The sequence below is a fragment of the Hypanus sabinus genome, chromosome 22 (genome assembly GCF_030144855.1).
Source record: "Hypanus sabinus isolate sHypSab1 chromosome 22, sHypSab1.hap1, whole genome shotgun sequence".
Taxonomy (NCBI): domain Eukaryota; kingdom Metazoa; phylum Chordata; class Chondrichthyes; order Myliobatiformes; family Dasyatidae; genus Hypanus; species Hypanus sabinus.
In genome coordinates this window covers 35,719,734-35,735,718 of record NC_082727.1, presented here as the reverse complement: position 1 = coordinate 35,735,718, position 15,985 = coordinate 35,719,734, and the positions used below count along the sequence as shown (strand labels likewise).

General features: G+C 39.6%; 1 protein-coding gene across 2 annotated transcripts in view; it reads right to left on the bottom strand.

Moving 5' to 3' along the window:
* The window catches only part of LOC132379511 (tumor necrosis factor receptor superfamily member 6-like), a 60,927-nt gene that overhangs the window by 21,280 nt on the left and 23,662 nt on the right, over window positions 1-15,985 (bottom strand). For both annotated transcript variants that reach the window (XM_059947479.1, XM_059947480.1), the window contains exons 4-5: window positions 7,937-8,048; window positions 5,354-5,424 (exon numbers count right to left, since the gene is read on the bottom strand). In XM_059947479.1, coding sequence (XP_059803462.1) covers window positions 5,354-5,424; window positions 7,937-8,048 — 183 coding nt within the window. The remainder of the gene's footprint in view (window positions 1-5,353; window positions 5,425-7,936; window positions 8,049-15,985) is intronic.

Here is a 15,985-nt window from a genome sequence, read left to right as displayed (position 1 = left end):
AAGAACTGTTCTTGCAACATCTCTTTAAGAACTGTTCTTGCAACATCGCTTTAAGAACTGTTTTTGCAACATTGCTTTAAGAACTGTTTAAGCTGCGGCAAAGCAGCTGACTTCCGGTTACGTTAGTTGTTTGTTTACTTTTGGGGGTTTGTTTTCAGCGTTTAATAAACGTTTCATTTGTTATAAAAACCCCTGCCTCACTTATATATTTATTGTTGCTGAATCCGTAACATAAATATGGGGGCTGCATCCGGGATGAATCATTTTTGAGTTTAAATGCTTGTTAAATTTTGAATCGGTGTTTTGGAAAGGGGGAATACTCGATTCTTTTGTTTGATTGGCTTGTGAGTGGTATTCGGCAACAATGAATATTGATGAGTTTCTGGCTTTGCCAGACGCAGAGTTGTTAGCGTAGGCGAAAAAAACTGAGGTGTCTGAGATAGCTAGTAGATTGCAACTTAAAGGTATTTTGAAGTCTACATCAAAGGCTCTAATACAGAGAAAAATTACGTCACACTATGTGAATTCGGGTGATTTTGAGGAATCAATTTTAGCGTCGTTTCCAATAAGTAACATAGAGATGCAGTTGCAAATCGAACAAATGAAGTTGGAACAACGTAAAGCAGAATTGGAGCATTGTAGGTTAGAAGCTGATAATAAAAAACGGGCATTTGAATATGCAATGGTGGAATTAAGGTCTGGGAATCAGTCTTCTGGTTCTAGAAAACCGTTTGTTGCTAGTCAAGAAATTAAATTGGTCCCTCCATTTAGTGAAACAGAAGTGGAAAGATACTTCCAACATTTTGAAACAATTTCTCAGATTTCAGAGTGGCCAAAAGATAAACGGTCAGTGTTGTTACAAAGTGTAATTAAAGGCAAAGCACAACAAGTTTATACAGCTTTAACTGCTGCGCAAGCACTAGATTATGATATTGTGAAACAGCATATTTTAAAAGCATACGAACTGGTCCCAGAAGCATAAAGAGAAAGATTCAGAAGTTTGAAGAAGTCTGTGAAAAAAACTTATGTGGAATTTGCCTATGATAAAGCTGTGTGTTTTGAGAGATGGGTTTCCTCTAAAAATGTAAATGGGGACTATAATACATTAAAAGAGCTGATTTTAATGGAGGAATTTAAAAGAAGCATCCCTGTTGAAGTAAGGACCTACTTAAATGAGAGGGATACTGATACATTGCAGGACTCTGCAAGATTAGCTGATTAGTATGTTTTAATCCATAAGAATAAATTTACTCAGGGCAGAATTTTTAAGAGGAAAAATAACACAGAGACTCAAGGTAAATCAGAAATTAAATCAGAAGTTAATGAGAAAGGTAAGGAGGAAGGAGAACCTGTGAAGGAAAGACAGTTTGGTCCTATTTGTAACTATTGTAAGAAACCTGGCCATGTAATAGCTAACTGTTTCCGATTGAAAAAGAAAGAGAAGGAAGCAGTTCCAGATGCTTGTGTGCAACATATTGAAGCACCTGTAAAATTACAGGGTTCGATAAACACAAATGAGGTTTTGTTAAGAGTCTGACCAAGTTAAAAAAGGATATGATCATTTTATAACTGAAGGGTTTGTATCCTTGAAAGAAGGATCTACTCCAGTGCCAATAAAAATCCTTAGGGATACTGGAGCTTCTCAATCACTGATGATAGACAGTGTATGTAAGTTTAATGAAGAGTCTGATACTGGTGAGGTATATTATATACGAGGTGTTGGGAGTGATTTTATGCCTGTATATTTGCATAAAGTAAATTTAAAGTCAGGGTTAGTTACAGGATTTGTTAAAGTAGGATTACAGCCTAGCTTACCTGTGAAGGATATTTCTTTATTGTTAGGTAATGACTTGGCAGGTGGACAAGTTTTTCCTGAAATGCATTTGACAATGGAGTCAGAGGAACCAGAGATGAATTCTAACACAGATTTTTCCTGTGTTGTGACTAGAGCTATGGCTAAAAAGATTGATGCGCAGAATGAGGTTGTTACTCATGATTGTTCAACTCAGGATTCGAGTTTTGAGGATGTGTCAGAGACTTTCTTACTTTCATTGTTTGAACAAGATTCTTGGAGTAAGTCTGACTATGAAGATTTGTCTCTGTCTCAGAAGGAGATGATAGCAGAGCAGAATAGAGACCCTGAGATTATAAAATTAAGAGAACAAGCTCTACCAGATAGTGAAATTGAGAAGGTGCTAGTAGGATATTACTTGGAAAAAGGAGTGTTGATGAGGAAGTGGAGATCACCTACAATTCCTGCAAGTGATGAATGGAATATTGTTTACCAGGTAGTTGTTCCTAAAGTTTATCGAAATGAGATTTTGACTTTAGCTCATAGTGTGCCTTTAGGTGGACATCAAGGGGTAAGGAAAACTGTGGACAAGATTTTAAAACATTTTTACTGGCCTGGTCTAAGAAAAGATGTGGTGATGTTTTATAAAATGTGCCATACTTGTCAAATTGTGGGTAAACCAAATCAAGTTATACCAGTAGCTCCATTACAACCTATTCCAGCATTTGGTGAACCGTTTTCTAAAGTTATTATAGATTGTGTTGGTCCATTACCAAAGACAAAAACTGGTTATCAGTACTTGTTGACTATCATGTGTACTTCGTCTAGGTTTCCAGAGGCAGTACCACTTAGGAATATAACAGCTAGAACTGTGACAAAGGCTCTTATAAAGTTCTTTACTTATTTTGGATTACCTAAGGAAATACAAACTGATCAAGGCAGTAATTTTATGTCTGGATTGTTTCAACAGATAGTTTATAAATTGGGAGCTAAGCAAATCACTTCGTTTGCATACCATCCAGAATCACAAGGTGCCTTGGAGAGGTTTCATTCTACCCTCAAGACTATGATTAGGATGTATTGTGTGGAAATGAAAATGATTGGGATGAGGGTATATATCTACTTCTATTTGCGGTAAGGGAGTCGGTCCAGGAATCTTTAGGTTTCAGTCCATTTGAACTTGTATTTGGACATGGAGTTAGAGGACCTTCAGCTTTATTAAAAGAATAATGGATTAATAAAGAGGTACACACTAATTTGTTGGACTATGTTTTTTTTTCATTTAAGGACAGATTACATAAAGCTTGTAGCTTAGCTAGGGAATTTTAAAATTGGCTCAGGAGAAAGTGAAAACCTTGTACAATAAAGAAGCTAGAATGAGGGCGTTTAAGCCTGGAGATAAGGTGCTGGTTCTTTTCCCAGTGCAAACGCGAATCCTCTACAAACTAAATGTCATGGTCCTTATGAAATTGTGTCTAAAATCAATGATGTGGATTATGTGATAAAAACTCCAGATCGTAGAAGGCCAACACAACTTTGTCATATAAATATGATAAAACCATATTATGAGAAACAATCTGATACTGTGACTGTTGTGGTTAATGATAATGAGTTTGATTTAACTAGGAACATGATAGATGATTCATCTGAGTTTCATTCTAAATCCAACATTGTTTCTGTCCGGTTACCAAACTCAACCATTCTGGAAAATATTGATGAGAAACTAGCACATTTACAGCCAGAGCAGAAACAGCAGATGAAGAAATTAATTTTTAAATATAAGGATTTGTTTCCAGATGTTCCGAGAAGGACTACTATAGCTTCACTTGATGTAGATGTTGGAGATGCCAAACCTATTAAACAACACCCATATGGGATGAACATAGAAAAATGTGAACTTGCTGAGAAAGAAATTAAATATATGTTAGAGAATAATATTATCAGACCTTCTAACTTGAATTGGAGTTAGAATAACTCTGTGTTATGGTGCCAAAACCAGATGATAGTATTAGGTTTTGTACGGACTATAGGAAGGTGAATGCTGTAACGAAAACAGATGCATATCCAATTCCTAGAATAGATGATTGTGTAGATAAAGTTGGAAAAGCAAAGTTCCTTACAAAGATTGATTTATTGAAAGGGTATTGGTGTGTTCCATTAATGGACAGAGGTAGAGAGATTTCTGCATTTGTAACTCCATCTGGGCTATATGAATATAATGTTCTTCCATTTGGGATGAAGAATACCCCAGGTACTTTCCAGAGGATGATTAACTCTGTGATTCAGGGATTGAAAGATACAGATGCTTATATTGATGATCTAGTGACAGGAAATGATACTCGGGAAGCACACATTATTGCATTGGAGAAATTCTTTGAAAGGCTTTCAAAAGCTAACTTAACTACTAATTTAGCCAAGGGTGAATTTGGACATGCCACTGTGACTTACCTTGGTTATGTTGTGGGTCAAGGTAAGGTAGCTCCTGTTCAGGCAAAAGTTCGGGCAATTTTAGAGATTCCAACCCAAATGGGAAAAAAAACACTCAAAAGATTCTTGGGAATGGTAGGATATTATCGAAAATTTTGTAAGAATTGTGCTAATGTTGCCCTTCCATTAACTAACCTTTTGCAGAAGAATGTGAAATTTGTGTGGACAGTGCCTTGTCAAGAAGCATTTGAAAAATTGAAAACTATGATATGTCAACAACCTGTGCTTAAGGCACCTGACTTTGAAAAACCTTTTTCATTGGCTGTAGATGCTAGCGATGAGGCTGCAGGGGCAGTATTGATGCAAAGGAATGAGGGTGATGAGGTTGATCATCCATAGTAGCTTACTTTTCTAAGAAATGTAAGAAACTATTTGACAATAGAGAAGGAATTGTTATCGCTTGTTTTAGCTTTAGAATATTTTGACGTATATGTTGGTGCAACTCAAAAATCACTTATTGTTTACACTGATCATAACCCATTAGTGTTTCTGAGTGAGATGAAAAACAAAAACAGAAGGTTATTAAATTGGAGTTTGAGTTACAAGAGTACAATATTGTGATAACTCATATTAAAGGTAAAGATAATGTGGTTGCTGATTGTCTATCTCGATGTTGAATGTAATTTTTTTATGGAGCGGTTTTTGAACTTCGTAAGCTTTGAAAAATGTAAGCATTTTGAACTTTTGCAGTACTACTTTGAAGAACTGTTTAAGCTTCATTGCTTTAAGAACTGTTTAAGCTGCCGCACAGCAGCTGACTTCCGGTTACATTAGTTGTTTGTTTACTTTTGGGGGTTTGTTTTCAGTGTTTAATAAACGTTTTGTTTGTTATAAAAACCCCTGCCTCACTTATATATTTATTGTTGCTGAGTCCGTAACACCGGTGATAATAAACCTGATTCTGATTATAATATTTTAGCAGCATATTAACCAGCATGTTTAACCATTGCTTAATTCTCTCCACAGAAAATTATCCCATAGTAGTACCACCTGAGTAATTTGTCAACCTGTTTGCAGTAGCCTTGAGTGGCATATTTAGCACTACAGATAATGGAGAGAAAAAGAGAAACATACCTTTTGCTTTGCAGACTGTGTCATTGGTTTTTGTACAACTCTGTACAACCACTTCAGTTGTAGTGTCGCATCTTGGGAGAGAAATAAAGTGCTTAGGGAAATAACCAGTTTTAGTAAACAAAAATTAAATCTTCAGTCAGTTACTTCTGATAGAAGAGCTGTGCCTAAAAGATGGACGGCTTTTATTTTTCTTTAACAATGCTACGCAACTCACTAACAACTCTGCACATTTAAGATTGAGTACTTACACCACAATTTCAGACAACCACAGAGCAGAAGCAAATCAACAGGCACAAGCTGACACCGCTAAACACTGCTGTTGCATTCATAATTTTCCAATTGTGGGCAGCCAGCTGATGACAGCAAACTCTACAACACTTTGAAGCCCCCTTGGTCAGAGGTAACCAAAGCAATATCCCACCTTCTTGATTCCACAGGACCCCCAACTCAGGGATATGCATTTCCACTACTCTTTAAACCCCCGAGCAGAAAACTGGAAATTTTGCACCAAGCTTTGTTAAAATACAACAAAAACAGAAAATGCAGTAAACACTCAGCAGGCCATGTGGCATCTGTGGAAAGAGAAAAAACATTCATAATTCAGGTCAGAGATGAAGAGACATAGGGGTAGAATGAGGCTATTCAGCCCATTGAGTCTGCCTCACTATTCCATCATGACTGATTTATTATCCCTTTCAGCCCTGTTATCCTGCCTTCTCCCCATAACCTTTCAAGAGCCTATCCACCTCCACTTTAAATATACCCAATGACTTGGCCTCCATGGCAATAAATTCCCACAGACAGCTGTGGAAGCCAAGTCATTGGGTATACAGTATCTGAAGTGGAGGCTCATAGACTCTTGATTCTGTTGAAGGATCTCTTTCTACCCACAAAATAATGCACAACCTGCTGAATATTTCTAACATTTTGTTTTTATTTCATTTTTCCTTCATCTGCAGTTAGCTCTGGATTGCATTTGTTAAACTACAGCTAGCCTCAACCTGCACCTAACACTCACAGGTAAAGCAAATTGAAGCCATCCAAGCTCGATGGAAAATGAAGCTGTATTTTCGGGTTTATGCACTGCCAGCAAAATGCAATCGGACATCTTGCCAAAGAGTAAGGGATTGGGCTATAGCTTCATTAAATGGAATGAGAATGCAGAATCGTTTTCCATTGCATTTAAATTACATTCAAAAAGCAAACTAATCAAAATGATAGTCTGTATCCAATAATGGGAAAAGAGTATGAATGGGATACCAATGTTGTTGAGTAGACACTTAGCAAAGGTCATAAACTATCAAATTGGAAAGAAAGAATGACTGTTAAAATACTCTCTCTTACAAGGTAGTGAACTTTTCAATTTCTCCAATGCTCAGAATTGTGGAGGGCAAATGACTAGGTATATATTAAAGGTGGAGATAGACACTCATTTGAAAGATTAAGGAAAAACTTTCAGGTTAAGGTGCTGCTAAAGCACAGTAATGACTTGCTGTGCACCAAAAACAACTGTTAATTATTTTAATAATCACGCCTTTTTCTCAAAAATGATCAACAGCCTGTAACTTCCCTTTCAGAACTGAGCTTTCGAACCGGTTGTACAACCTGGTATTCTTGCGGAGTGCACTGAAATCTCGAAGGCACAGGACAGTTACAGTGTGACGTATATGAGGCAAATCGATGCAGCTGGACTCAGGCTTGTGAGCGAGGTATGAGCCGATGTTTGGCTGCTGGAACAAACTTGGAGGCAATTCAAAACGAGGCAGAGCGAGGAACGACCCACTGATTGGCTGATTTAAGTGCCAGGCAAGATTGAAAAGGTCAGAGGTGAAGGATGGGCCAGTGTTCAGTTCACTGCTCAGCTAGGCTTACAGTCTCTGTGCTGAACTGAGGTTGTTGGCCTGCAACTAACAGGTCCCTGGATTGGCTGCAGTGATGACAGGCCTCGTGGCTGTGGACTCATTTTTATGAATTTCGGGCCTGATTTGTTCACATGATTTGGATTCTTTTCTGCACTTTGGGTGTTTGACCGCCGTTTTTTAGTGAGTTCTATTGGGTTTCTTTGTTTTGTGGCTGCCTATAGGGAGACAAATCCAAAGGTTGTGTATAGTATACACACTTCGAACTTTGAATTGCAGGTTTTGGGGGAGATGGCACAGAAGCGTGCATAAATCAGTCATGATCATATTGAATGGTGAGGCAGGCTTAGATAAGCCAAAGCCTATTTTTGTGTGTTCTTGTACTCTTGTTAGCCAATGTTCAAGCACTTAGTCATGATTCAGATGGGTGTCTGACAATGCCAGACAGGAAATAAAGGCAGGCATGAATGCTCAAGAAACCTTGGATTAATAGTTCATTTGAAAGATTCCGTCACCAACAGCGCATCATTCTTCCCCGCCCCCCCCCCACCCCTCCCAATTCTGAATCATCAGTCCATATTCTCTTCAACTTCATCCTGCTTCAGCCCTGGAAAAAATACTTAATTTTGCAATCTTTTGACTCAAGAGGTAAGGTGCCATCGTGAAGCCAAGCAAGGCATGGTAGCTAAATATACAAATCATTGTCTTGATGCATTTCACTTACTGTTTGCAAGGAAGACACATCTCACATTTTTCAGGAGTCTTGCAGAAGTGGTTGCTCATGCAACGACACTTTGTGTTGCTGGTTTTCGTACAATTGGTTTCTACTTCTTGACCTGTGGAGGTAAAAGAGATCATAGTCTTGAAATAGTCAAAGAGCATGGATAGATGCAGAAAAGATGTGACTAATTCTCTACATGACTACCTTGCACAAGAAAGTTGGATTAAATATTGGAGGATGACAGAAAATATCATTGACCACATGGCTTCTGATTAGGGTAGTTCTTTGCAGGGATAAAGATAACTTTTTAAAGCAATACAGCAAAAACAGAAAATAAGTTAAGTGAAAACTTAAAAAGTTAAGAAAACTGGGAAATGGAAGAAACCCTTTGCAAGTTAGGCAGTATTTGCAGCAATAGAAAATGAGTTAACATTTCAAGTTGAAGATTCTTTATAGGTGATACAAGATGCTAACTCTGTTTTCCTTTTCACAGATGTTGAGTATTTGTAGCATTTTCTGGTTTTATTTTTAAAAATCCACAATCATATCACATTTTTAACATTAAGCTCAATCAAAGGCAATTCAAAAAAGATGACTAAACCAGAAACTTAGAAAAGTAATGGTATGTTCCCTGCTGACGGGAGAAGCAGGGAGATTTGACGGCCCTGAAAACAAGGTACAGAAAGGTAGGTGGCGAAATAGGGCTGACATAGATGCTTTGAGAGCCAGGATAAATTTGATCAGTTATAAGCAAATATGGTGAAATTAAAAATATAAGGAAAGATTCGGACTTGTTATTCAGCAAGAATATTTAACATTTTCACAAGCAACTCTCTACACCTACAGTATAATTAAAATTTACTAATATCAAATCTGCTGTTGTCAAACTCTAAATATTGCTGGATATTTTTTTTAAAAAGATCTTCCTCCACTTGGCTTTCTGTTCATAACAAGGTCCTGAATTATATGCATTAACTGCAGATTTCAGTAAGGAATTTTGAATTTGGTTAAACTGACACGTCTTTACATTCCCTGTTGACTCTGGGCCCAGAACCCTAAAAAACCCTCCCACAATGCATCAGCTTTCTGTCACTGCAAGTTCAGTACTCAGCCAGGTACAGATAATAATTAACTGGCTTGAGTGTTTGTTGACATCTTTAACTCTCAGATCAGCAGTGTGAGGTACCCACCTGCTTCAAGTAGGATTCAATTCTACCAGTGTCCAAGAAGACAGGGGCAACCTGCCTCAATGACTATTGTCCAGTAGCACTTGCATCAACTGTGATCAAGTGCTTTAAGAGATTGGTCACAAAACCTATCAACCCCTGGCTGCAGTGATTTGGCTCCACTCCAATTTGCCTAATGTCACAAAAGGTCAACAGCAGGTACCCTTCTATTGGCTCTTCAGCTTCGGAATAACTGGACAGTGAAAGTGCATATATCAAGATGCTCTTTATTCGCTACAGCTCAGCATCTAATATTATCATTCCCTTGAAACTAATGAATAAGCTCCAAGACCTAGGCCTCGACAACTCCTTGTGCAACTGGGTTCTTGATTTTCTCAGTGGTAGACCTCAGTCAGTTTAGCAAAACCTCCTTCACAATCACCAGCGCAAGTGCACCATAAGACAGTGTGCTTACCCCCTGCTCTACTTATGACTGTGAGGCTAAGCACAGCTCCAATACTACATTGGTGACACCGATACTGGCCAAATCTGATGTGGTGACTAATGGCCACGTGGGAGATGGACTGAAAATCTGGTTGAAAGTTGCACAACAACAACCTCTCACTCGACGTCATCAAAACCAAAGAGCTGATTGTGGACTACAGGAGGAAGGAACTAGAAGTCCATGAGCCAGTCTTTATCCATGGACTGGAGGTAGAAAAGATCAGTAACTCTAAATGCCCTGGTGTCATCAGTTCAGAGGTCCTGCCCTGGAACCAACAAATAAGTGCCATTATAAAGAAATCATTGCAACACCTGTACTCTCTTAGAAGTTTGTGCATGTCACCTAAAATCAAGACAAACTTAATGGATGGAACTTCACGATGCAACTTGGCGGCTACATCATGACCTGGTATGAAAACAGCAATTCCTAAAGTCTACATAAAGCAGTGGATAAAGCTCAGTCTGTTACAGAAACAGCCCTCCCCACCACTGAGCACGTCTACCCAGAGCACTGACACAGGAAAGCAGTATCCATTAAAAAGGACCCCCACCAGCCAAGCCATGCTCTCTTCTCACGCTGCCATCAGGAAGGAGGTACAGGAGCCTTAGGTCCCACACCACCAGATTCAGGAACAGTTGGTACCCTTTATTACCCATCATGCTCCTGAACCAACGTGAATAACTTCACTCAACACTGAGCTAACTCCACAACCTACCAGCTCACTTTCAAGGACTCTGTGACTCATGATCTCAGTACTATTCATTTATTTTTGCATTTGCACAGTCTGTCTTCTTTTGTACTTTGATTGCCACTGTGTAATTTTTCATTGATTTTGTGATAATCCTTTGTTCTACTGTTAACGCCTGCAAGAAAGTGAATCTCAGGATAGTATATAGTGACGTATACATAAGGTTACTTTGAACTTTGAAGTTCCATTGCCAAAATCTTAGAGTAAGTTGGTGGCCAAGTGAGTTTCTGAACTAGTCTAAAACTATAACCACATTAGCTCTTTGAAAGAATTATCTGATAATTTTCCACCAAACTCTAAAATCCAATTCAATGGATGCAAGTTACAGTAATAGCTAATCCAGTGCTGGTAAAAACACATGCTTTGTCACATCTTTCAGTTTCAATATTAATGGTCATCTTATGCCACTGATGAATCTTTTCTTTTATAAAAAAAATCAAAGATGCCCTGCAAAGTGATTTAATCTTGAATCTGAATTCCATAAATATCTCAGACTTACAATTACAGTGGCATGCAAAAGTTTGGGCACCCCAGTCAAAATTTCTGTTACTGTGAATAGTTAAGTAAGTAGAAGATGACCTGATCTCCAAAAGTCATAAAGTTAAAGATGAAACATTCTTTTCAACATTTTAAGCAAGATTCATGTATTATTTTTGTTTTGTACAATTTCAGAGTGAGAAAAAGGAAAGGAGCACCATGCAAAAGTTTGGGCACCCCAAGAGATTTGAGCTCTCAGATAACTTTTACCAAGGTCTCAGACCTTAATTAGCTTGTTAGGGCTATGGCTTGTTCACAGTCATCATTAGAAAAGGCCAGGTGATGCAAATTTCAAAGCTTTATAAATACCCTGACTCCTCAAACCTTGTCCCAACAATCAGCAGCCATGTGCTCCTCTAAGCAGCTGCCTAGCACTCTGAAAATTAAAAAATGATGCCCACAAAGCAAAAGAAGGCTATAAGAAGATAGCAAAGCGTTTTCAGGTAGCCGTTTCCTCAGTTCGTAATGTAATTAAGAGATGGCAGTTAACAGGAACAGTGGAGGCCAAGTTGAGGTCTAGAAGACCAAGAAAACTTTTCGACAGAACTGCTCGTAGGATTGCTAGAAAGACAAATCAAAACCCCCGTTTGACTGTAAAAGACCTTCAGGAAGATTTAGCAGACTCTGGAGTGGTGGTGCACTGTTCTACTGTGCAGCGACACATGCACAAATATGACCTTCATGGAAGAGTCATCAAAAGATTACCTTTCCTGCATCCCCACCACAAAATTCAGTGTCAGAAGTTTGCAAAGGAACATCTAAACAAGCCTGATGCATTTTGGAAACAAGTCCTGTGGGCTGATGAAGTTAAAATAGAACTTTTTGGCCGCAGTGAGCAAAGATATGTTTGGAGAAAAAAGGGTGCAGAATTTCATGAAAAGAACACCTCTCTAACTGCTAAGCTCTGGGGGTGGATCAATCATGCTTTGGGCTTGTGCTGCAGCCAGTGGCACGGGGAACATTTCACTGGTGGAGGGAAGAATGAATTCAATTAAATACCAGCAAACTCTTGAAGCAAACATCACACCATCTGTAAAAAAAAAGCTGAAGATGAAAACAGGATGGCTTCTGCAACAGGATAATGATCCTAAACACACCTCAAAATCCACAATGGACTACCTCAACCATGGTTTTGCCATGGGTCTCACAGTCCCCCAACCTAAACATCATCAGAAATCTGTGGATAGACCTCAAAACAGCAGTGCATGCAAGACGGCCCGAGAGTCTCACAGAACTAGAAGCCTTTTGCAAGGAAGTATCGGCGAAAATCCCCCAAACAAGTATTGAAAGACTCTTAGCTGGCTACAGAAAGCGTTTACAAGCTGTGACACTTGCCAAAGGGGGTGTTACTAAGTACTGACCATGCAGGGTGCCCAAACTTTTCCTATGGGCCCTTTTCCTTTTTTGTTATTTTGAAATTGTTAAAGATAGAAATAAAAAAAGGAATCTTCCTTAAAATAATAAAGAAATGGGTCATCTTTAACTTTATGTCTTTTGGAAATCAGGTCATCTTTTACTCGCTTATCTATTCACAGTAACAGATATTTTGACCAGGGATGCCCAAAATTTTGCATGCCACTGTACATTTCTTTTAATGTAAATGGGATGCAACTGTATTCTTTGTGTGAGTGATAACATCAGTCATTGAAAACAGATCACCGAGTCACCAGCAATTAGTGATGGATCAGAATCTCTTAAGACAGCCTCACCAAATCAAATAACGCAGCGATACACACACACGCAGACACACAGGAATGAGTGCTAAATTACAAACATAAATACTCACCAAAAATTTTACAAAACCCTTATATAATGTTCTGTTGCTGCTCCTGGTTCCACAGATTTAGTAATGATAAAGCAATACAAATCAGACAAGCACTATTCACTGTTTTCCCACACAAGGAACAAATATCTCCAAACTGCCCACATCGCATAGTCCATCTTCAAACATGTACACATTTGTTCAGCTACAGAGCCCCCTCTGGGTGGGAATATCTGTACAGTTGTACAAAGGTACAGAAGCTGTCAGCTCTCACGCTCCATGCAACAGCCATCTCTACTTTGGACTGCATGCATTTACCCAGAAATCTACCACTGCACCACTTACACTGCATAGACCTGTGTCTGGTTCCCATCTCAAAACCAGCTGCACATCTTACACACCAAAGCAAGCACACATGCACATCTGCACAATCTCCTCACATCTCCACCTCATGCAGGTATGCAGCCCTCACCCAGCTTTGCCATTTGCATGCTCTGTCCACCTGCTACAATCAAGTGGTGCTTCTAGTACAGGCTGTACATGGTGTCACTGGGCCCTGGGGTTTCGGATAGAGGAAACAAGAGAATTTGCTCCCACTGTAGGAGATCTAGCAAAGAGAGGATACAGATCACATAATTACAGAAGAAGTATAAAAGAGGAAAGGAAAGTTGTTAGGATCTCAGATATGGTGGAAGCAAAGGCAGCAGTAATAGTCAAAAGAGGTGTGGACAGAAACCTGAAGAGAAACCTTAACTATGTAAGTGCTTGTTGGTTTTAATTATAACAGAGTATGTCCTGAATATACAGCAAGTGCAATCTTTACCCAATTAAGTACCTAACAAGTAAAATGTAGACACAAGAGATTCTGTAGATGTTGGAAACCTTGAACAAAATGCTGGAAAGTTTCCAGCATCTGCAGAATCCCTTGTGTCTACACGTTACTTGTTAGGTACTTAACACAGAAACATACAGCAAATACAGGCCCTTCGGCCTGCAAAGTTGTGCCAAACACGTCCTTACCTTAGAAATTACTAGGCTTACCTATAGCCCTCTATTTTACCAAGCTCCATGTGCCTAACTAAAAGTCTCTTAAAAGACCCTATTGTATCCGCCTCCAGCACCATTGCTAGCAGCCCACTCCATGCCCTCAGCACTCGCTGACTAAAAAACTTACTCCTGACATCTCCTCTGTACCTACTCCCCAGCACCTTAAACCTGTATCCTCTTGTGGCAACCATTTCAGCCTGGGGAAAAAGGCTCTGACTATCCACACGATCAATGCCTCTCATCATCTTGTAAACCTCTATCAGGTCACCTCTCATCCTCCTTCGCTCCAAGGAGAAAAGGTCAAGTTCACTCAACCTATTCTCATAAGGCATGTTCCCCAATCCAGGCAACATCCTTGTAAATCTCTTCTGCACCCTTTCTATGGCTTCCACATCCTTCCTGTAGTGAGGTGACCAGAACTGAGCACAGTACTCCAAGTGGGGCCTGACCAGGGTCCTATGTAGCTGCAACATTACCTCTCGGCTCCTAAATTCAATTCCACGATTGATGAAGGCCAACACACCATACACCTGCTTAACCACAGAGTCAACCTGCACAGCTGTTTTGAGCGTCCTATGGACTCAGACCACAAGATCCCTCTGATCCTCCATACTGCCAAGAGTCTTACCATTAATTCTATATTCTGCCATCATATTTGACCTATCAAAATGAACCACTTCATGCTTATCTGGGTTGAATTCCATCTGCCACTTCTCAGCCCAGTTTTGCATCTTATCAATGCCCTGCTGTAACCACTGACAACCCTCCACGCTATCCACAACACCTCCAACCTTTGTGTCATTAGCAAACTTACTAACCCATCCCTCCACTTCCTCATCCAGATCATTTATAAAAATCATGAAGAGTAAGGGTCGCAGAACAGATCGCTGAGGTACTCCACTGGTGACCAATCTCCATGTAGGATATGACCCGTCTACAACCATTCTTTGCCTTCTGTGGGCAAGCCAATTCTGGATCCACAAAGCAACGCCCCCTTGGATCTCATGCCTCCTTACTTTCTCAATAAGCCTTGCATGGGGTATCTTATCAAATGCCTTGCTGAAATCCATATACACTACTTCTACTGCTCTTCCTTCATCAATGTGTGTAGTCACATCCTCAAAAAATTCAATCAGGCTCATAAGGCACGACCTGCCCTTGACAAAGCCATGCTGACTACTCCTAATCATATTATACCTCTCCAAATGTTCATAAATCCTGCCTCTCAGGATCTTCTCCATCAACTTACCAACCACTGAGGTAAGACTCACTGGTCTATAATTTCCTGGGCTATCTCTACTCCCCTTCTTGAATAAAGGAACAACATCCGCAAACCTCCAATCCTCCGGAACCTCTCCCGTCCCCATTGATGATGCAAAACTCATTGCCAGAGGCTCAGCAATCTCCTCCCTCACCTCCCACTTCATCCGGCGACTTATCCAAGTTGATGCTTTCTAAAAGCTCCAGCACATCCTCTTTGTTAATATCCCCATGCTCAAACTTTTCAGTCTGCTGCAAGTCATCACTAGAATCACTAAGATCCTTTTCCATAGTGAATACTGAAGTATTCATTAAGTACCTCTGCTATTTCCTCCGGTTCCATACACACTTTCCCACTGTCATATTTGACAGGTCCTATTCTTTCACGTCTTATCCTCTTGCTCTTCACATATTTGTGGAATGCATTGGGGTTTTCCTTAATTCTACCCGTCAAGGCTTTCTCATGGCCCCTTCTGGCTCTCCTAATTTCCTTCTTAAGCTCCTTCCTAGTAGCTTTACAATCTTCTAGATCTCTAACATTACCTAGCTCTCTGATCCTTTTGTAAGCTTTTCTTTTCTTCTTGACTAGATTTATTACAGCCTTTGTACACTATGGTTCTTATACTCTACCATAACTACCCTGTCTCATTGGAACGTACCTATACAGAACTCTACACAAGTATCTCGTGAATATTTGCCACATTTCTTCCGTACTTTTCCCTGAGAACATCTGTTTCCAATTTAAGCTTCCAATTTCCTGCCTGATAACCTTGTAGTTCGCCTTACTCCAATTAAACGCTTTTCTAACTTGTCTGTTCCTATCTCTCTCCAATGCTATTGTAAAGGAGATAGAATTATGATCACCATCTCCAAAATGCTCTCCCACTGAGTGATCTGACTCCAGACCAGGTTAATTTCCCAATACCAAATCAGGTACAGCCTCTCCTCTTGTAGGCTTATCTACACACTGTGTCAAGAAACCTTCCTGAATATACCTAACAAACTCCACCCCATCTAAACCCCTCGC